This window comes from Balaenoptera physalus (genome assembly GCF_965194825.1).
Source record: "Balaenoptera physalus genome assembly, chromosome: 2".
NCBI lineage: Eukaryota > Metazoa > Chordata > Mammalia > Artiodactyla > Balaenopteridae > Balaenoptera > Balaenoptera physalus.
The window spans coordinates 110,078,526-110,101,159 of record NC_138883.1 but is presented as its reverse complement, the minus strand read 5'-3'; the positions used below and the strand labels follow the sequence as shown (position 1 = coordinate 110,101,159).

General features: G+C 45.2%; 1 protein-coding gene and 1 long non-coding RNA gene across 6 annotated transcripts in view; one reads left to right on the top strand and one right to left on the bottom strand.

Annotated features, from left to right (window-relative positions):
* The window catches only part of CILP (cartilage intermediate layer protein), a 33,636-nt gene extending 26,072 nt beyond the window's left edge, over positions 1–7,564 (top strand). For all 5 annotated transcript variants that reach the window (XM_082445045.1, XM_082445044.1, XM_082445043.1 and 2 more), the window contains 5 exons: positions 62–244; positions 641–955; positions 1,720–1,828; positions 2,512–2,669; positions 4,508–7,564. In XM_082445045.1, coding sequence (XP_082301171.1) covers positions 62–244; positions 641–955; positions 1,720–1,828; positions 2,512–2,669; positions 4,508–6,873 — 3,131 coding nt within the window. In that variant the 3' untranslated portion in view covers positions 6,874–7,564. The remainder of the gene's footprint in view (positions 1–61; positions 245–640; positions 956–1,719; positions 1,829–2,511; positions 2,670–4,507) is intronic.
* Positions 7,330–21,866, bottom strand: LOC309654357. Its single transcript, XR_014260182.1, has 2 exons — positions 13,365–21,866; positions 7,330–12,902 (listed from the first exon to the last, which is right to left on the bottom strand). It is a non-coding gene; the product is annotated as an uncharacterized lncRNA (long non-coding RNA).
* Positions 21,867–22,634: the final 768 nt, after the last annotated feature.

The following is a 22,634-nucleotide window of genomic DNA, read 5'->3' as shown; positions in this document are numbered from 1 at the left end:
GATTTCCTGACAGAGTCCCTTTGAGAGGGAAGTCAGACCATCTGCTGATCCTGCTTTGCAGGATCCCTGCGCCAAGACACAGAGCACAGCCTCTGGAGCCCGTGGTCTCCCTGGAGCAAGTGTTCTGCTGCTTGTGGTCACCCTGGGGTCCAGACCCGAACACGCACCTGCTTGGCGGAGACGGTGTCACTGTGCAATGATGCCACCGAGCAGGGTCGGCTCTGCATGGAGCAGGCCTGTTCAGGTACTACCCCAGCTCTTGGTACTGGGCAGGCATGGGGCTGGGGCTGAAGCAGCCTAGAATAGATTAGAGGGTCAGACTGAGACAGATTCATCCATTCATTCAGCAAGTATTAACTGAGCATCTATTACGTGCACCGATGGGGGATGTAGAGGATAACGTGGGAGCATAGTGCACGGTCAATTATTATAGCTTAGGGGAATTGAGGAAGGCTTCCTAGAGGAGGTGTCCTGAGCTAAGTCCTGAAGGATGAGTAGGAATTAGTCATGCAGGCTGATGAGGAAGGGTAACAAAGGCCTAAGGGGGAGAGGAAGCATATGTGAGTCCACAGGCTGGGACGTGACTGAAGGAGGGCCAGAATCCACACATGCCCTCCTCATGTGGCCCCTTCTTCCACAGCCTGTGACCTGACCTGCCCCATGGGCCAGGTGAATGCTGACTGTGACGCCTGCATGTGCCAGGACTTCGTGCTGTATGGGGCTGTCTCCCTCCCTGGGGGTGCCCCAGCCTCAGGGGCTACTGTCTACGTCCTGACCAAAACACCTAAGCTGTTGACCCAGACGGACAGCAGCGGGAGGTTCCGAGTCCCTGGCTTGTGCCCCGATGGCAGAAGCATCCTGAAGATCACAAAGACCAAGTTTGCCCCTATCAGGCTCACAATGCCTAAGACTAGACTGAAGGCAGCCACCATCAAGGCGGAGTTCATGAGGGCAGGTACTTAACTTCTCTGGGATAGGGCTGGGGAGAAGGCTGGACTTTTAAATAAAAGGATTACAGTACTAAGAGCTGGCTTCCCAGGTTGCCCAGAGTAAAACTCAAAAATCCCCAAGTCCCAACATCATCTGCCAGACCCCCCATTCCTTCTCTTCTCTCTTCCCCTCTCCTCTCCTATTATAGTCCCCTCCACCCACACTGAGTCACTCTACTCCTATCTGTTCCTCAAACACACGGGCACACTCCTGCCTCAGGGCCTTTGCACTTGCTATATACTCTGCTTGGAGTGTTCTTCCCCCAGATATTGGCATGGCTTGCTTCCTCAAATGTATGAGTTCTTTCCTGGTCACCTTATCTAACATAGTCAATTACAATACAGTATAACGTTTGAAGGGCATAGAGAGAGAGGCTGGGGGAATTCAGAAATGGTGCAGAATGGCCAGAAAATTCTGCTGGAGTCAGCAGAGCAGCCAGCTCTGTCTCAATGGCAGTGTTTGGGAATCTTGGCTGGTACAAGGTCCCCTTGGTTCTCCACTGCCTCACCCAGATGCTGCCCGAGAGGCCATGGGAGCAGGTTCCAGGCTGAGTAGATGGAGTGGACTCCATTCTGGACCAGCTACTTATTAGGACCATTAGAGAGGGGCTGGGTGGTGTGTGTGAAGTTGTACAATTTTAACACATGTCAAAATACCTGAGGGAGCAAGGCTCTGGAGAACCTGTCACAAAGAAAAACCCAAAACACCATGTCTCATCTTCTGTCTCAGAGACTCCATACATTGTGATGAACCCCAAGACAAAAGCACGGAGAGCTGGGCAGAGTGTGTCCCTGTGCTGTAAGGCCACGGGGAAGCCCAAACCAGACAAGTATTTCTGGTGAGTATTCTGCCAGCTGCCTGGCCCAGTTCTCCTCTTGGAAACCAGAGCTTTCTTGCATTGGGTCTGGACTTATTAATCATGACAATAACTGATAGAATAAAGTTACAAGTAAGGCCCTGGTGCAGAGCCAGGAAACGGGCACTTACAAGTGGGGGCCAGCAGGGTTGAGGCCACCCAGACAACGAGCAAGCCCTGTTGTTGTCCTATCAAAGCTGGGGTCCCCCCAGAGCAGCTCTGGTCTTGGGGTCCTGACTCATATCCTTGGGACACAGAACCAGGTTCCCCAGCCCTAATTTCCCAGACAAGGGCAAACAAGGTCAGTGTCCCCAGTGGCTGTCCTTTACCCTTCACAAACATTTTATAGCCATTATCTTGTTTGACCCTCTCAACAATTCTATGGAGTCAGCTAGGAATCACTGCTCCTATTTCATAGAACAGGAAGCTGAAACTCAGACGTGAAATGATTTGTCTAAGGGTCCATAGCCAGTTAGTGGTGGGGCTGAGACTCAGAATCGAGTCCCCTGACTCCCAGGCCAGTCCGTGTTCTTGAATGAGCTGAGTCAGTGGTGGTGTTGGTGTCTGCAGGGACCTGTCCACCATCTGCCTTGCTCCTGGCACTGTCCCCAAGGATACCAGCCCTCCTACTGCCCCCTCAGGCTGTCCCTCTCCATCCCTTGCAGGTACCATAACAGCACACTGTTGGACCCCTCCCTCTACAAACACGAGAGCAAGCTGGTGCTGAGGAACCTGCAGCGGGACCAGGCCGGGGAGTACTTCTGCAAGGCCCAGAGTGACGCTGGGGCTGCAAAGTCCCATGTCGCCCGGCTGACTGTCATAGGTAAGACTGTCAGGGCCCCTGGGGAACCCCTGCTACAGCACTGGGGAGCATCCCAGTGGGCATTCCTGGGCAGTAAAACCTTGGGCTTTTCTGGACTGTGCACAGTGCCGTGCTCTCTGGGACACAAAGATGGCACAGACCTCGATCCTACCCTCAAAAAGCTGCCACTCCAGGACGGGTGGAGAAATAAGAGACAAGTCAGTAAAGATGGAAAAAATGTAGTTAAAACAGGAGATAAGGAGTTGTGGACTCTATAGATGAGAGACAGACCTTCCAGGTGGGAGTGACTATGGCTGGTTGCTTGAGGCTTAAATAGTGGTTCTCTGCCTTGGCCGCCCGTTGGAATCATCTGTTGAGTTTTTTAAAATACTGATGCCTGGGTCTTACCTCCAGAGAGCCTGATTTCATTGGTTTGGGATGTGGCCTGGTCATGCACAGGTTAAAATCTCCCCCAGGTAATTCTAATTTGCAGCCAATGCTGTGAATCCCTGGTCTTAAACAATGGCCAGGGTCTGTGTGTATGGAGATGGGAGCATTCCAGATCAAGGGGCCAGCATGAGCAAGGTATAGAAGTGGGAAACTGAGGGGGCTTTACAAGAAAGGGGGACCTGATTAAAGCTGGTTTCTAGAAGTGAGCTGGAGGAGGAGAGACTGGAGGCCAAGACCAATCAGTAAACTGTACTTGGAAAGTGAAGGAGAAGGAGGATATCTTAGTTATTGTCCTAAACAAAAGCAAACAAAAGGCAGAAGAAATTTTGTTGGAAGGATTTTGAAATATTTCAGAGACTCCAAGAAAGTTGAGTAACACACTTCAGGGCAGGCAGGACACAGGGCACTTGAACCTTGGCCGAGGAGATGTGGAAAACTGTCAGCAGTGGTTTCCAGCTCATTATACCAATGCTCCCTGCTTGTCACAGTTATTCTTTCTTTCTTTTTTTTTTTCCAGTTATTCTTAATACTTTAAATTTTTAATATTTTCAATTAAAAATATTTTTTACTATTCTACAGTTAAATTTATAGATCATAACTACATATAATTTCCAAATATATATGCACATGGCCCTAATAACATAAAAGGGAAATACAAAGAAAATAATTTTAATACAAAATAGTATGTATTTCAATATGTAAGTGCTTTGGCATAATGACACAAGAACATCAACCAAGAGGTCAGACACTTGCACTTGAATCCAGTCACCATGAATGTGACAGCTATAAATGCTGATGGATACAGGGGCATCATTTCACATTCCTTGGGCAATTGTTGTAGGTACATGATTTTTCTGAGACAAGAAGCAATTCTTGGTATTTTTCCAAGCTAAACAAAGTACAATCTTAGCTTGATTTATATGGTAGTTGCATTCTTGAAAAATTCAATGTATGGTAAAGTCATGTAGAAAATACCAGGCTCCGATAATTTTAAACAAGTTTTCCACCTACATGAATGTCTATAGAATACGTGAAAGTCAAACAGGATGCAGAAGAATTCCTTATGAGAGACAGTGTCAGGCACTGCAGAAAACAGAGCTGCAAGGCCCCCTGCCCACTATAAGTCAGTAGCACTGCCAATTTTGGTGGTAACTCAAAACACCCTCACGAATTTTCAAGACCCCCTCCAATTAGGACGATTACTCTAGTGGTCTCAGCAGCAAACTCTGTTCCCTGTGTGTGAAATGGAATTAGTAATAGCTGTTCTATCTCCCTCAGAGGAGTTCTGTGAGAGTTGGGATCACACAAGTACTTTGAAAACCCTAAAGTATGGCAGAGAGGGGAGGTTGAGGTTCCCTTTATGTAGGAAAAGAACTTGCATTTAATATCCAAACTATTTCCCTCCATAGCCCCCGATGAGACTCCTTGCAACCCAACCCCCGAGAGCTACCTTATCCAGCTGCCCCATGATTGTTTCCAGAATGCCACCAACTCCTTCTACTATGATGTGGGTCATTGCCCTGTCAAGACCTGTGCAGGGCAGCAGGATAATGGGATCAGGTGCCAGGATGCTGTGGATAACTGCTGTGGGATCTCCAAAACAGAGGAGAGGGAGATCCAGTGCAGTGGGTACACGCTGCCCACGAAGGTGGCCACGGAGTGCAGCTGCCAGCGGTGTACGGAGACCCAGAGTATCGTGCGGGGACGCGTCAGCGCCTCTGACAATGGGGAACCCATGCGCTTTGGCCACGTGTACATGGGGAACAGGCGTGTGAGCATGACTGGCTACAAGGGCACGTTCACCCTCCACGTCCCTCAGGACACTGAGAGGCTGGTGCTCACATTTGTGGACAGGCTGCAGAAGTTTGTCAACACCACCAAAGTGCTGCCCTTCAATAAGAAGGGGAGTGCGGTGTTCCATGAGATCAAGATGCTTCGGTGGAAAGAGCCCATCACCTTGGAGGCCATGGAAACCAACATTATCCCCTTGGGGGATATGGCTGGTGAAGATCCTGTGGCTGAGCTGGAGATCCCATCCAAGAGTTTCTACCGGCAGAACGGGGAGCCCTACACAGGAAAAGTAAAGGCCAGTGTGACCTTCCTGGATCCCCGGAATATTTCCACAGCTACTGCTGCCCAGAGTGACCTGAACTTCATCAATGATGAAGGAGACATCTTCCCCCTTCGGACATATGGCATGTTCTCTGTGGACTTCACAGATGAGGCCACCTCAGAGTCACTTAATGTTGGCAAGGTGAAGGTCCACCTCGACTCAACCCAGGTCAAGATGCCAGAGCACTTGCCCATGATGAAACTCTGGTCACTCAACCCAGGCACAGGGCTGTGGGAGGAGGAAGGTGACTTCAAATTTGAAAGCCAAAGACGGAACAGAAGGGAAGACAGGACCTTCCTGGTGGGCAACATGGAGATCCGTGAGAGGAGGCTATTTAACCTGGATGTCCCTGAAAGCAGGAGGTGCTTCATCAAGGTGAGGGCCTACCGAAGTCAGAGGTTCTTGCCCAGTGAGCAGATGCAGGGTGTCGTGGTCTCTGTGATCAACCTGGAGCCCAGGACTGGCTTCTCCTCCAACCCCAGGGCCTGGGGCCGCTTTGACAGTGTCATCACTGGCCCCAATGGGGCCTGTCTGCCTGCCTTCTGCGATGACCAGTCCCCTGATGCTTACTCTGCCTATGTCTTAGCCAGCCTGGCTGGGGAAGAACTGGAAGCAGTGGAGTCTTCTCCTAAATTCAACCCAAATGCAATTGGTGTCCCTCAGCCCTACCTCAACAAGCTCAAGTACCGCCGGACAGACCATGAGGACCCACAGGTCAAGAAGACAGCTTTCCAGATCAGCATGGCCAAGCCAAGGCCCAACTCAGCTGAGGAGAGCAATGGACCCATCTATGCATTTGAGAACCTCCAGGCATGCGAGGAAGTACCTCCCAGTGCGGCCCACTTCCGGTTCTACCAGATTGAGGGGGATCGATATGACTACAACACGGTCCCTTTCAACGAGGATGACCCCATGAGCTGGACTGAAGACTACCTGGCATGGTGGCCCAAGCCAATGGAGTTCAGGGCCTGCTATATCAAGGTGAAGATCATGGGGCCACTGGAGGTGAACGTGCGATCCCGTAACATGGGGGGCACCCACCGGCAGACAGTGGGAAAGCTGTACGGAATCCGGGATGTGAAGAGCACGCGGGACAGGGACCAGCCCAATGTCTCAGCTGCCTGTTTGGAGTTCAAGTGCAGTGGGATGCTCTATGACCAGGACCGTGTAGACCGCACGCTGGTGAAGGTTATCCCCCAGGGCAGCTGCCATCGAGTCAGCGTAAACTCCATGCTGCATGAGTACCTGGTCAACCACCTACCACTGCCGGTCAACAACGACACCAGTGAGTACACCATGCTGGCGCCCTTGGACCCACTGGGCCACAACTATGGCATCTACACTGTCACTGACCAGGACCCTCGCACGGCCAAGGAGATTGCGCTTGGCCGGTGCTTTGATGGCACATCTGATGGCTCCTCCAGAGTCATGAAGAGCAATGTGGGAGTGGCCCTGACCTTTAACTGCATAGAGAGGCAGGTGGGCCGTCAGAGTGCCTTCCAGTACCTCCAAAGCATCCCGGCCCGGCCCTCCCCCGCAAGCACTGTCAGGGGAAGAGCGCCCTCAAGGAGGCAGCGGGCAAGTCAGGGTGGCCAGCGCTGGCGCAGAGGGGTGGCCTCTCTGAGGGTTTCTGGGGTTGCTCAGCAGCCTCTGAGCAACTAAGGCTTGTGGTACTTCCTTCTCCCCACAGCCATTGTGAGACTGACGCCCAAACTGTCACTCGGTTAATTTAAGCCCATCTGTTCTGGTGCAACTTGCTCGTTTGTTTCTTCATTCCCTTACTTACTGTCTTTGTCCCGTGATATTGATTGGCATGGAGCCCCCAAAATGTCAAAATGAAGCCTCTTTGCCCTGTTCTTTACAAGAAACACAGGAAATTGGCCATGGGCAAACTCTGTGGCTTTGAGCATTCTTCATTTAGTGCCATACATGGAAATGTCCTTCATTTTCTTTTTTGCATGGTTTTGCCCACCTCTACAATAATGATAATCTGATGTTGAAGATCAAATAACCAATATAAAACATATTTCTTGGCCTTGCTCCACAGGATGTAAGCAAGGCCTCCATCACAGTTCATACATATAAAAGGTGGTAAAATATTTTTACTTGAATTATAAATAACATTTATTTTTTTGCTGAATCTGGAACTCTAGTGCACGTTCAGTGTTACACTGTTGAGTATAGGGTAATCATAGTTCCTCTACCAAGTCTGGAAAAAAACATCTCCTGGTATCCACAACTGCCCTAGGTTGCTAATTATATTAGTGTGTTTCCCTTTATATTTGCTTTTTTTCTTTCTAGAAGCCCAGTGTGGCCCAGAACAGATGTCAATAAATGCACATTTTGTACTTGATTTTGAAGTCACAGACCTGTCTTTAAACCATTAAACTGAGCCAACTGCTCAGAGGGACAGAGAGGTCTCTGGAAAGTGGTCACCAGGTGGCATGAGGCACAGTGCCACCTAACCCTAAGTTACAGGGCTGGGTGACTAGACGCATATTCTACTGGTCAAGTTTGTTCTCATAGATCATATTTTCCATTTGCAGAGAAGAGCAGAGATTCCTGGAGTTGTGAGCCCCTCCCAGATGTTCTGGGCCCCTGAGCAAAGCTGAAAACATGTCCTGATTTTTTTTTCCTTTCTTTCATTCCAGTACTGGGGAGCTTATACAATGGCTTGGCCCAGGGTCTGGCAAGCTGGCCCAGTGGTCCTTTGGCATTCCCCCACAGCCTGCTGCCTTCTCCAGCTGGGCTGGCTGACCTCACTCAGAAGTGATGGGCTTTTTCTTTTTTTATTCCAAGCTCTTCTAAAGATGCCCAGCTTTTCCAGACGCCAGCCTCTGTGTGTAACAGCTTCTGCCAGGTAACAACCTCTGTCCCTTGAGTAAAATGACTGGATGACTGATCCAAAAGGACAGGGTTTTTTGTTTTTGGAAAAGGTGTTTGGTTTAAAACAGTAAATCAGAGGCCACTGGATGGCGCCAAAGTGATCTTGGAGGCATCAATAGCCAGGGATGTAGGGTTGAGTAAGATGCACTGATTGCCTCTTTCCCAACCTCTCCAGAATCTATTAGGAAAGAGGCCAAGGGGATTGGGGGAGGAGAGGGCATCATTTACAATCAGGACAAAAAGCTCTCCTTGATCCCTTGGCTAGCCTGGTGCAGTTCCTTCTGGCCACCTCTGGTCTGGCCTGGATTTGTACTCTTGGATCAGCATCTGCCCAGCTCCCAGGGGTTTGGTTCATAATCAATTAGAAATTTCTCTGGCTAAGCACCCCATCCCCATGACCTCTGAGAAAGTGGGTGTATGTAGGGCTGGGGCCTAGTGGCCTTTGATTGCTCCTTGACCTACTTCCAGACTATGCTTCCCAGGGAGTGGCTCCCACTGACTGCATGGGTTGGGGGTTGGGAAGTTTGACTGCCCCTGCCAAGGGGTCTGTGTTCAGCTATCTACAGCACAGATGCCTCGCTGCTTCAGGAGTGAGTATGTGCTGCTTCAACCTGACCATCCAGTTCCCTTCAAACTCACCAAAAGAGGCCACTGGGAAAGGTGGGCTGACTGGGCTCCCAACCTATGGGCTTCCCTTTCTGTTCTCCATTGAGGGCCTGAATAAATAGATTCCAGCAAGCAGTAGCTGGTACTTGATTTTTCTTTCTTCACTCACCAAACATTTATTGAGTGCCTATTCTATGCAAACCCATGTGTGCAAGTAGACAGGCCTTCATGAGTATATAAAATATACTACACATAGTGGCACCAGATTTGGAAGGGACGGTAGTCAGAGGAGGCTTCTTAGAGGAGGTGACATTTAATTTGAGGTCTGAATGATAGCTAGGAGCTGGCTTGCCGAAGGTGTGGCTGTCAGGAGCAAGGAGCACAAGCTTGTGCAAAACCAGGAGGTGGAGGCTGGGAAGGGATGGCAGATACCTCTCTTTCAGACAGGAAACACTATTGAGTTGAGCTCATGACACCTACTTTCTAAGCATCTTACTTCCAAAGACAGTTGTGCTCCCTGCTAGCTGTCTGACTTTGGTTGTCATTTTCCTCACCTATAAATGAAGGGGTTGGGGAACTTCCCTGGCGGTCCAGTGGTTAAGACTCTGCACTTCCACTGCAGGGGGCTCGGGTTCGATCCCTGATTAAGATTAAGATCCCGCGGTGCGGCGCAGCCTAAATAAATGAATAAACAAACAAATAAATAAATGAAGGGGTTGGTTGTACACCTAAAACTCATACAATGTTATGTGTAAATTATATCTAAATTATCAGTAAATAAATAGGAAAAAATTTAAATGAAGGATTTATCTAGATTGAATCTAAACCACGTCTAAAGTCCTTTCCATGATTTTCAGTGAGGCTAAGAGCACAGTTCCCAAGATGCTTTTGCTTTAACAAACAGCTGATGATTCATGGGTGTTCCCTTTCCCTGTGGAGACTCTGCAGACTGGATGGACAAAACGTTCAGTTCAAAAAAGCCCCGGGTTTTTGTCTCAGACTGCTGTGCACTGGCTGATAACTCAGTTACTGAGAGTGAACTGTAAGAAGACAGACACCAGATGGCAGGGAGGAAGGGCACAGGCAGGAAGACAGAGGGGCCAATCAGGCTGCTTCTGTTTCCAACCAAGGACGTTCCAGGCAGAATGCTCTCTATAGTTTGGAGAGTTCCAGTAGCTGAGTTGGTAGAGAAAAATGTCACCAAGCTCTCTCAATCTTGAAGATTGAGAGAACTTAGACAAGCCAAGTTGGAAGCAGTGCAGGATAGGTGGAGTTCCAGGCAAAGGGATCAGCTAGAGCCAAGGAGTAAAGATGGGACTGCACACTGGAATACTTTTGGTTATAAGTAACAGGGGTGCCAGCAGACATCAGGAAGGACCAGAACCGGGAACTGCAAAGCCATCAGAATCTAGGCCATCACTCTCAAGCTTATTATGACTTATGGCAATTTGGTAAATTATACCTTTGTAAATAGAACTGAAACATGTCTTTTCTCTCTAGCTGATCCCTCCAGAAATTGGAATCTCTTAGTTTCCCAGCAACTTTATCAGGCAAGTAAGGACGGCTACCTGCTATCAGGTACAGGAGTCTCAAGGTACTTGGGGGGAAATGGGAGGAATTCACCCAAATCTATAGATATCACAGGCGGAATCTGTGACAAGCCCTTGGCGTGGCTTTCCTGCCCTTGAGAGGCCTTTTAAAAGCTTAATCTGAGGGACTTCCCTGGTGGTGCAGTGGGTAAGAATCCGCCTGCCAATGCAGGGGACACGGGTTCGAGCCCTGGTCCAGAAAGATTCCCACATGCTGAGGAGCAGCTAAGCCCATGCACCACAACTACTGAGCCTGCACTCTAGAGCCCACGAGCCACGACTACTGAGCCCGCGTGCCACAACTACTGAAGCCCGCGCGCCTGGAGCCCATGCTCTGCAATAAGAGAAGCCACCGCAGTGAGAAGCTTGTGCACTACAACAAAGAGTAGCCCCCGCTCTCTGCCAACTAGAGAAAACCTGTGTGCAGCAACCAAGACCCAACGCAGCCAAAAATAAATAAATAAATAAATTTATTTATTTATTTATTTATTTAAAAAAATTTTTTTGGCCGTGCTGTGGTTTGTGAAATCTCAGTTCCCTGACCAGCGATTGAACCCAGTCCACAGCAGTAAAAGCACTGAATCCTAACCACTAGACCACCAGGGAACTCCCAGAATTTGTTTCTGATACTTACAAAACTTTTAAGATAAATAGGGGAGATTTGGGGAGTGGTAAAAGGATTGATGGGCTTTGGATTGTTTCTGGAGCCACACCACCAGTCCTGTAAAGACTAGGTATGTAAAACAAGCACAGCTGTTTTTAATTCCTCAAAGAATTGGATGGCCACCTCAGTGATATCAAAGGTCTGGCATACCCATCCACCTATGTTGGAATGCTTTTCTTTCCCTAACTTAGCTTAAGAGAGAAGAAAAAAAAAAAAATCTTATCAGGCTCTGATAGATGACCTCTCATTTTGGTAATCCATTTACAAAACCTTTTGAGGATCCTCCCTGGATTTAAGAAATTCTATAACTATGACTCTCAGTTTGACCTTTGATATGAAGAGGCTCACTTACAGCTTCAGATGGTACCATTTCTAAAGGTAAGCATTTAACAGTGTCTTCAGAATGGAAAGGCAATTCAGATTACTAGGTTCAGATTACTGGGATTACTAGAATGAGTACTCAAATAAAGGAGGGTAAAGGAGAGCAGTTGTTGCGAGTCTTAAAGGTTTTCTTTTTTGTTTTAGGTACCTTTTTACATCATTAATCTTTCATTAGCTTCCTACAACAACTTTCAATGAGGCTATTTTGGAATTTTGAAGGTTTGGGGGGCTTCTGTATACCAGTTAACATAGGTACAATAGCTTAAAATGATAGCTTTCTAAAATTTTAACAATTTAGAAGTCTTTCCAATTCAAAAGATCTGAGGGGCTAGCCCTACAAATATTTTCTCCTGCTAATCTAATCTTAGAAGGGAGAAAAATTCTTACCACTCTTGTTTCCAGTAGACCCTGCAGGCAGGGACCCAGCAGACTGACTGACATAATAAGAACTTCTGCAGCTTTCTCTAACTATGTGTGAAAAATCAGTTTTGGAGTGCCCAAGGAACCCCAATTTGGCCATTCCCGGGATGGGGTTCCTGTCGACGAAAAATTAATCAGTCAATCTAAGAAAGAAATGGAAAATTTTATTTGAGCCAAATTTGAGGATTATCACCCAGGAAGAGCATCTCAGAAAGCTCTGAGAACTGTTCTGCCCCTTAGAAGTCAAGGCACAGTTATATACATTTTTTGAGACAGAGGGCTGGAAATCAAATTGTTAGGGGAACCACTAACTGAAACTGCCTGCCCTGGCCAGTCACCATAGTTAACCACTTGCATGAGTTATCTTAAACAGGAGGTCCTGGTAAGGAATGCAGAACTAACAAGTTGCCACAAATGGGAAGAAATCGGGAAAAGTCAAAAGGAGAGAGGAGACTCCAGTCCATATGTCCTACCAACTTCCCAGAATCTTTCTCGTTGGAATCCATCTTGGCTGAGTGATGCACACACCACCAGGAAGGACCCTGAGCCAGAATGATTGGCCAGGGACTTCCCTGGTGGCGCAGTGGTTAAGAATCTGCCTGCCGATGCAGGGGACATGGGTTCGAGCCCTGGTCCAGGAAGATCCCACATGTCACGGAGCAACTAAGCCCGTGCACCACAACTACTGAGCTTGCACTGTAGAGCCCACGAGCCACAACGACTGAGCCCACGTGCCACAACTACTGAAGCCTGTGCGACTAAAGCCCGAGCTCCACAACGAGAGAAACCACTGCAATGAGAAGCCCGCACACCGCAATGAAGAGTAGCCCCTGCTACTAGATGCAACTAGAGAAAGCCCGCGTGCAGCAACGGAGACCCAACACAACCAAATAAATAAATAAAGATGAAGAAAAAAAAAGAACGGCCAGAGACAACCGGGAAACTAACCCAATTACCATAAAACCCGAGACTGTGAGCCATGTAGCAGAGAAGTTCTCCTGGGTTCCCTTACCCTGCTGCTCTCCGCCTGGGCACCCCTTCCCAGTAAAGTCTCTTGCTTTGTCAGCACATATGTCTCCTCGGGCAATTCATTTCTGAGTGTTAGACAAGAGCCCACTCTCGGTCCCTGGAAGGGGTCCCACTTCCTGCAACAAAATGACGTATTATTGACAGTTTACATAATCCAGATCTAAGTGTCACATGGTGGGTCACGTGGCTCCTTACAAGATCAGGAAGGAATGTTATCTTTTAAGGAGGTGTCTTGTTGATGCTAAGGGAATGTTGCTACTTATGGTTGAGCAGCAGCCTTCTGATGGGGGAGGTTTGGTCGATGCATAATGCAGAGACACAACGCACAGTGGGGAGAGAGCGGAGGCCAAAGGGCAGAGAAGATTTTTTTTTAAAATTTCTCTTGTCTTACATAAAATATGACTTTTATTTCACATTCCCAATTAAGAACTTGCAAGTGAAACCATGTACCTCAGATTGGGACTTGAACTCACGTGCTGGGACTCAAACCCAGCCTAAACCCAGATTAGGACTTGAACCCACATGGCCGGGACTCGAACCCAGCCAAAACACATAGTCTTCCAACGGATATCACACACCTGTGTGATCAGAACTTAATGACGCTCAGGTCCTTGATGTCTCATGGCAGAAAGAATTCAGTGAGAGACACAGTGATAGGTAAGAAGTAGATTTATTTAGAGACAAACACACTCCACAGACAGAGTGTGGGCCATCTCAGAAGGTGAGAGCGGCCCCAGGGTATGGGGTTGTCAGTTTTTATAGGGGTGGGTAATTTCATAGGCTAATGAGTGGGAGGAGTATTCCAGCTATTTCGGGAAGGGGAGGGGATTTCCAGGAACTGGGCCACCGCCCACTTTTTGATTCTTATGGTTGGCCTTGGAACTATCATGGCGCCTGTGGGTGTGTCATTTAGCTTGCCGATGTGTCACAATGAGCTTATAACGAGGCTCAAGGTCTAGTGGAAGTCAACTTGACTTGTCATCTTGGACGCATTTGGTTCTAATCAGTTTATGTCATGTCCTCGGGCTACGTCATTCTTTCAAAGGTTGTGCCCTGCCCCCTTCCCTCCTGTTTTACAAGCATGCATAATCCCAGCTGGTATTCCCATAGGTTGCTGCTTGTCTGAGAGCTGTTTCACCTTTGAGGCACAATTTCTCGTTATCAATTTGGTAGCCTAAATCAGATATGAGATACGATCTGAACAACTTTCTGAGGGCAGTGGGGTAGATCAGAGGTGTACTGCTTCTGAGTCTAGCTCCCCAAGGAGTTACCCTTGGGTAGCTTGATGATTTTACATGTCTCGGTTTCTCCCTCTGACAGTCTAAAACTGCTGCGGATGCTCAGAGTCTAAGATGACCAGTCTTTATATCGTGTGTCCCCAGATGAGCAGTATTTACTTAATCGTTGTTGTGGGGTTCCCCTGTAGGACCGCTGCAAGTCATGAGGATTGATCCTCAGACACTTCCACTAGGTTCTCAGTCACCTGAGAACACCTTGTGTCTGGAAGGAGCAGATGTCCCTTGTTTCTCAGAGCTGAATTAATTTAGTCTCTCATTTCACTAGCAAAAGTTTTGTTCAGACCATGTATCAACTTTTTTTTTTTTCCAGTTTAGGCCAAATTTAATAAAAACTCAGCCACCTATGTTTCCCTGGGCCTCCTGCCCTGATTCCCCTAGGTCCCTGCCTAGGAAATGCGCCAGTACCCCTTAAGACTCCAAGTCTTAAGTGAAAACAGCTTGAATAAAATTTTGGGGATCATCACTTAAAAGCGTCGGTTTGGCTTAGACTTCAGGTGTCCTCTAGGGGGTATCTCTGATATCCTGCCAACTATACCATGCATATACTGATGAAAAAATTAATCAATAGTCGATCTAAGAAAGAAATAAAAAATTTTATTCAAGCCAACCTGAGGATTATAACCCAGGAGGGTCTCTCAGAAAGCTCTGAAGGCTATTCTGCCTTTTAGAGGTCAAAGCACAGTTATATGTTTTTGAAACAAAGGCTTATATGTCAAATGATGTAATTATTGACAGTTCACACAATCCAGATCCACAGTAAAAAGCATGGGTCATGGGTCATTATGGCCCCTTACAAGATTAAGAAGGAAGGTTATTTCCTAAGGGGTGTGGCCTTTTATGAGATTAGGAAGGAATGTTAGGCAATTCCCTGGTGGTCCAGTGGTTAGGACTCTGTGCTTCCACTGCAGGGGGCACAGGTTCGACACCTGGTCAGGGAACTGAGATCCCGCATGCCACGTGGCATGGCAAAAAAAAAAAAAAAGAAATGTTATCTCGTAAGGAGGTCTGGTTAATTCAGATGTACAATACACACTAAAGTGGAGGGAAGAGACCCAAACAGGCAGAGAAAAAGATTTGTTTAAATTTTGTTTTGCCATGAAATATGAATTTTATTTCATCATTCTCAATTTTACTCAGTCTTGTTCTACATTCTCTATTTGTCAACCTGTCTTTCTGACTGTCTCTCTTTCTAAGTCCCTCTCTCTAGTCAGTCTGTTTTTCAGTCTCTCTTACTGTGTGGTCTTTCCTCTCTGTAGGAACCCCTAGTTTCTTTCCAGATCAGCTTTCTCTGCTCCCCAGGGTTCATAGAAGAGGTGGCCATCTCTTAAAGCTAATGAAGAGCCCTAACCTAAGCCCGGGTTCCTTGGAGATTCTGATTGGCTCATTTTGAATTGGGGCTGTACCTCTAGTTCAAACAACTGTGGCCATAGTGGGGAATGGAGTATAAAGGGCAGTCCTATGATACAGTCATAGTTGCTGGGGAGGTGGCACAATTCTCAGAGGAAAGGGATCTTGGAGAGTTGGGGAGACGCCCTTGAGAGGTGAATACTTTCAGTGGGACAGTGAGCAGATCACTGTGGGTGTACGGTCGGGCCATTCAAGATGGGTGTTCTCTTGGTTTCTGTACATCTCCTGCTCAACCAGGCCCTGCTTCACTCACATGACCATCCAATTGTCTTAATTATAGGACTTAATTAGTAACTATCTACGTGCTTGCCCCCTGCCCCAGCTGCTGGTTTCCTTGGTAACTGATGAGTCAACCTGACTTCAATTCCCCCTATAAATGGCAGCTTACTTCTCCCCCAAGTAGCGAAGATTGCTGCCATGTCTTTCCTGCTGTCTGCCATGGGGTGTCTCTCCAGCACCTTTTGTTTTGTTTCTTTAATAAATTTATTTATTCATTTTTGGCTGCGTTTGGTCTTTGTTGCTGCTCACAGGCTTTCTCTGGATGTGGCAAGCAGGGGCTCTAGGCACGTGAGCTTCAGTAGTTGTGGCTCGTGGGCTTTAGAGCGCAGGCTCAGTAGTTGTGGCGCATGGGCTTAGTTGCTCCGCGGCATGTGGGATCTTCCCAGACCAGGGATCAAACCCGTGTATCCTGCATTGGCAGGCGGATTCTTAACCTCTGCGCCACCAGGGAAGTCCCGTACCTTTTGTTTTGGACGTGTAAGATCCCCTGTCCAATAAACCATTAATGTCTGGCTGTCTCCGAGCTCTTTGGTCTGGAGGCTGGGCTACTACAAGGCTTGCAAGGCCTGCAGGGTGCAGTCCAACAGTGGGTTTACTGGGAGTTTAGAGTTTTCCATTTCCAAACATCAGGGGACTTTAAATACATCGAATGAGATCTGTGTGGTACCAATTCTTTGAAATCTGTTGTGTATTACTTCGTGACCTAGTACTTGGTCAGTTTTTGTAGTTTCTATGTGCAATTTTTAAAAAAAGTATATTCTCTAATCATTGGGTGCAGGTCTCCATACAGGACCATTGACTTATACTTTTTAATTGTTTAGTTCCATAAATGAGGAGTGTGTTGAAATCATCCACTAAATGATGTGCTTGTCAATTTCTCCCTGTGTTCTTCAATTTTGGCTTTACATATTTTGAGGCTATGTTAATAGATGCCTATTATGTATTGAATTTTCATGCCTGCTTGTGAGTTGAATCTTTTATCAATATGTAGTTATGTTCTATGTTCCTATAACGCTTTTTTTGTCTTAAAGTTTATTTTGTCTAATAATATAGCTCCCAACTCCCTTTTTGGTTAGTATTTGCTCAGTATGTCTTTTCTATCTTTTTACTTTTAAGCTTATGTGTCTTGTTTAAAGATGTGTTTCTTGTAAACAGCATTATAGCTGGATTTTAGTTTATTTTATTCAATCTAACAATGTCTTTTAACTGCAAGTCTAGTAAGTATATATGGTGATTACAGTTATATTTGGACTTCTTTTTACCATCTTACCTGGTGGGTTTTTTTTTTAAATCACGTTTATTGTCAGCTTTTGGATTGAGTAATATTTTTCTTATTCCATTTTTTTCCTCATATTGACTTAGAAGTTTTATACCTTTTCTATTCTTTTAGTGTTTTCTCTTTTTTAAATACATTTATTTATTTATTTATTTATTTATTTTTGGCTGTGTTGGGTCTTTGTTGTGCACAGGCTTCTCATTGTGGTGGCTTCTCTTGTTGCAGAGCACGGACTCTAGGCATGCAGGCTTCAGTAGTTGTGGCACGTGGGCTCAGTAGTTGTGGTACGTGGGCTCAGTAGTTGCGGCTCACGGGCTTAGTTGCTCCATGGCATGTGGGATCTTCCCAGACCAGGGCTTAAACCCGTGTCCCCTGCATTGGCAGATGGATTCTTAACCACTACGCCAACAGGGAAGTCCTGATTTTTATTATACATATTGATTTTAACAAAATCAAAGTTAAACAGTATCTTTGCCCCTCAAACATTATTTTAATTCCTTTTTATTTGCCCTTCAAAATATTTATTTTATAAAAAAAATTTATCATTTTATACAATGTTTGTTTAAATTTATTTGCATGTTTACGACCTCAGATCTTACTTTTAAAGTCATTTTCTTCTTCCTGAAGAATATCTTTTAGAAATTATTTTAGTGAAGATCTGTTGTTGGTAGAACTATCAGGTTTTTTAAATTGAAATTTAATTTACATACCGTAAAATTCACAATTTTTTAAAGTGTACAATTTAATGGCTTTTAGTATATTTTAGTATATTCACACCATCACTTTCTAATTCCAGAACCTTTTCATCCCAGAGAGAAACCCCATACTCATTAGTAGTCACTCCCTGACCCTCGTCCCCCAAGGCCCTGGCAACTACTTTGTCTTTATGGATTAGCCTATTCTGGACATTTCATACAAATGCAGTCCAACAATATGCACTTGTCTCTTTCACTTAGCATGTTTTCAAGGTTCATCCATATTATAGCATGTATCAATATGCCATTACTTTTTATGACTGAATAGTATTTCATTGTATGGATATACCACCATTTACCTATTAATCAGTTGATTAATATTTGGGCTGTGTCCATTTTTTGCCTATTTTGAATAATGTTGCTATGAACACTCCTGTACAAGTTTTTGTATGAAAATATCTTTTCAATTCTCTTAGGTATATACCCAGGAGTAGAAGTTCTGAGTCATGTAGTATTTCTGTTTTTTCTTTTTTTCATAAATTTATTTATTTATTTATTGGCTGCGTTGGGTCTTCATTGCTGCGCACAGGCTTTCTCTAGTTGTGGCTAGTGGGGCCTGTTCTTTGTTGTGGTGCGTGGGCTTCTCATTGCGGTGGCTTCTCTTATTGTGGAGCCCAGGCTCTAGGCACGCGGGCTTCAGTAGTTGTGGCACGTGGGCTCAGTAGTTGTGGCTCGTGGGCTCTAGAGCGCAGGCTCAGTAGTTGTGGCGCATGGGCTTAGTTGCTCCGCGGCATGTGGGATCTTCCCAGACCAGGGCTCGAACCCGTGTCCCCGGCATTGGCAGGCGGATTCTTCACCACTGCACCACCAGGGAAGTCCTCATGTAGTATTTCTGTGTTTAACTTTTGAGGAACTGCCAAATTGTTTTCCACAGCAGCTGCATCATTTTACATTCCCACCAGCACTGTATGAGGGTTCTAATTTCTCTACATCCTTGCCACCACTTGGGTGTTTTCTGCTTTTTTTGATTTATAGCCATCTAGTGAGTGTGAAGTGGTATCTCATTGTGGTTTTGATTTGCATTTTCCTAATGGCTAGTTATGTTGAGCATCTTTTTACATACTTATTTCTTTTTACTTATTATTTATTTTATATACTTACATACTCATTTGTATGTCTTCTCTGGAGAAATGTCTATTCAAATTCTTTGTTCATTGTCTTATCTATTTGAGCTGCTACAACAATACTATCAAAGACTGAGTGGCTTATAAACAATAGAAATGTATTTCTTATAGTTCTGAAGGTTGGGAAGTCCAAGATGAAGGTGCTGATATGTTTGGTGTCTGGTGAGGGTCCACTTCCTGTTTCAAAAGGGCAAGAGTGCTCTCTGGGGCCTATTTTATAAAGGCACTAATCCCATTAATGAGGGCTCTACCCTTATGACCTAATCACTTCCCAAATGCTCCATCTCCTAATATCGTCACACTGGGGATTAGGTTTCAACATATGAATTTTGGGAGGACACAGACATTCAGTCTATAGCACCCCCTTTTAAAACTGGGTTATCTTTTTACTGTTGAGTTGTAAGAGTTCTTTATATATTCTGAATACTAGGCCCTTATCAATACTTGATTTGCAAATATATTTTTCCCCATTCTATTGGTTGTATTTTCACTTTATGGATAGTGTCCTTTGAAGCACAAAAGATATTAATTTTGATAAAGTCCAATTTATTTGTTTTTGGTTGCTTATGTTTTTGGTGTCATATTTAAGAAACTGTTACCTAATCCAAGGTCATGAACTTATACCTAGATTCTCTTCTAAGAGTTTTATATTTTAGCATTTGCATTTAGGTCTTTGATTCATTTTGAGTAAATTTATGTATATGTATATAGGTAGAGATCCAACTTCATTTGTATGTGGATATCCAGTTGACCCAGCATCATTTGGTGAAGATTCTTCTTTCTCGTTGACTGGGCTTGGCACTCATTGAAAATCAATTGACTGTAAAAGTGAGCGTTTGTTTCTGGACTCTCAATTCTATTCTATTGCTCGGTATATTTATTCTTATGACAGTACCACTCTGTCTTGATTACTGTAGCTTTGTAGTAAGTTTTGAAACCAGGAAGTGTGAGTCTTGCAATTTTGTTCTATCATCTTTTATTATCTGAAAATGTCTTAATTTTGTCCTAATGCTTGAAGACAGTTTTGCCACTACACAAACACTAATTCAATTTTAGTCATATAATTTTAACAATTATATTTTTAATCTCAAAGTTTTTGTTGTTGGGGTTCTTTTTCAAAATATTTGGTTCCTTTTTTTTTTTTTGGCCTCACCACGTGGCATGTGGGATCTTAGTTCCCTGACCAGGAACTTTCAGTGGAAGTGCTGAGTCTTAACCACTGGACTGCCTGGGAAGTCCCCTCTGGTCACTTTTTTTTTTTTTTAAGATTTATTTATTATTTATTTATATTTATTTTTGGCTGCATCGGGTCTTAGTTACATCACTCGGGATCTTCATTGAGGCACTCGGGATCTTTCATTGTGACGCCTCGGCTTCTCTCTAGTTGTAGCGTGCAGTTTTTCTCTTCTCTACTTGTGACGTGCAGGCTCCAGGGCAGGTGGGCTCTGTAGTTTGTGGCATGCAGGCTCTCTAGTTGAGGCGCATGAGCTCAGTAGTTGTGGCGCGCGGGCCTAGCTGCCCTGCAGCATGTGGGATCCTAGTTTCCCGACCAGGGATTGAACCCGTATCCCCTGCATTGGAAGGCGGATTCTTTACCACTGGTCCACCAGGGAACTCCCCCTTCTGGTCACTTTTGATAGCCTCCAATTGCTTGCTCATTTTAAAAACAATTCCTGAGTTTACTTTTGATTCTTTTAAACATTTATATGACAATTTTCAACCTATGTAGTAACATAAGAATTTGCCTGCATGTTCATGGAAAATTTTCTTATTTTTTTAAAGCCCAACAATGCAATAAAAAGTGTATTTCATCCAAGACAATCTAATAGTGAATCCTGTGGAATATAGTGCGGTGGTTAAATGCATGACTATAGAACCAGGCTACCTGGGTTCAATATTGGTTCTTTTACTTACTGGCAGTGTAATCTTGGACAAGTTATCTAACCTCTGTGTGCTTCAGTTTCCTCAACTATAAACTTGAGAAAATAATATGTACCTCACGGGGCTATTTTAAGGATCAGTTGAACAAATGTATGAACACAGTATATATTAGTAACTGGAGGTTTGTACCTCTTAATCCCCTTCACCTATCTTCCCTACCTCCAACCCCCCCTCCCTTCTGGTAATGACCAATTTGTTTTTTTGTTTTCTGCATCTGTGAGTCTTTCTTTTTATTGAGTTTTTAAAAAAATTTATTTGGCTGTGCCGGGTCTTAGTTGTGGCACGCAGGATCTTTTTATTTGCGGCATGCGGGATCTAGTTCCCTGATCAGGGATCGGAACCCCGGCCCCCTGCATTGGGATCACGGAGTCTTAACCACTGGACCACCAGGGAAGTCCCTGTCTTCTTACTGAGTTCTTGCATCCACTTCTCTGTTTCCTCCTTTTTTGTCAGGCTCTCAGAGAACACTTTGGCTGTGGTTAATATGCCTGCTTCTAGCACCGCTCCCCTTTCTAATTTACTCACTTCTGGGAAGGAGATCCATATGACCAAATCAGTGTTTGAAATGAGTAAATAGACACAGAATGAGATTCTGAAGGCCCAGGTATGAGCAAAGTATATGAACTTTGAATTGCCAACTTTGCAACATCTATTTTGGTGGCTCAGAAACTTTTCTCTTCATTTCTTCTTATTGACTAATTTACCAACAGGTACTACATTACACACAGCCCGGTGGATGCTTGCAAGTAATAAATGATTACAACTGTTACCAAAGCATAAATATCTCTTATTGTCTAATATTATGGCTAAGGCAAATTAATTGCAAATTGTAAAGGACTTATAAACCAAGGGTCTGTATCCTCTCTCTTTCGTCTCTCTTCTTCAATTTTGCATTTGAAATCAACTGAGCTCCTTACAGTGCTAAGGTATAATGGAATAGGGTGAGGTCGTCCACAAGTTGGCCAGGAAGCGTAACTAAAAGGGAATTTTTTTTTTTTTAATAGTAATCTTTTATTTATTTATTTATTTATTTTTATATTTTATTTTTGGCTGTGTTGGGTCTTCGTTTCTGTGTGAGGGCTTCCTCTAGTTGTGGCGAGCGGGGGCCACTCTTCATTGCGGTGCGCGGGCCTCTTCACTATCGCGGCCTCTCTTGTGGAGCACAGGCTCCAGACGCGCAGGCTCAGTAATTGTGGCTCACGGGCCGAGTTGCTCCGCGGCATGTGGGATCTTCCCAGACCAGGGCTCGAACCCGTGTTCCCTGCATTAGCAGGCAGATTCTCAACCACTGCGCCACCAGGGAAGCCCCCACAAAGGAATTTTTTACATGCATAAAAGGAAAGCCATAAATTACAGCATTGCACAGTAAAAAAAAAAAAAAAAAAAAAAAAATTAAGCACCTACTGTATACTACGACTCAGAATCCTTTATTCACATTAACCCTAGGGGGTCAGGAGCACCCTGATTTATAGTTGGAAAAAAAGGCTTATGAAGTTAAGTAACTTGCCAGAAGTCACACAGCTGGTGAGTGACCCAGCTAGTAGACACACAGCATTCCTCCTACCCCTGACATCTGTGCCCTTTAGATAATACTAAACAAGCATTCCTAGCACTGTCTTCAAGATCTGGTACACCAAAAGTTCCAATGGATTAGCTTGAAGAACACTTCCCCCCATCCTACAACCCTTCTACCCCATGGATTCAAAGAGGGAAGCCATGGTGAGTTAGTGCCATCTGCTGACCATCTCCCTGAACATCAGGATGAAGG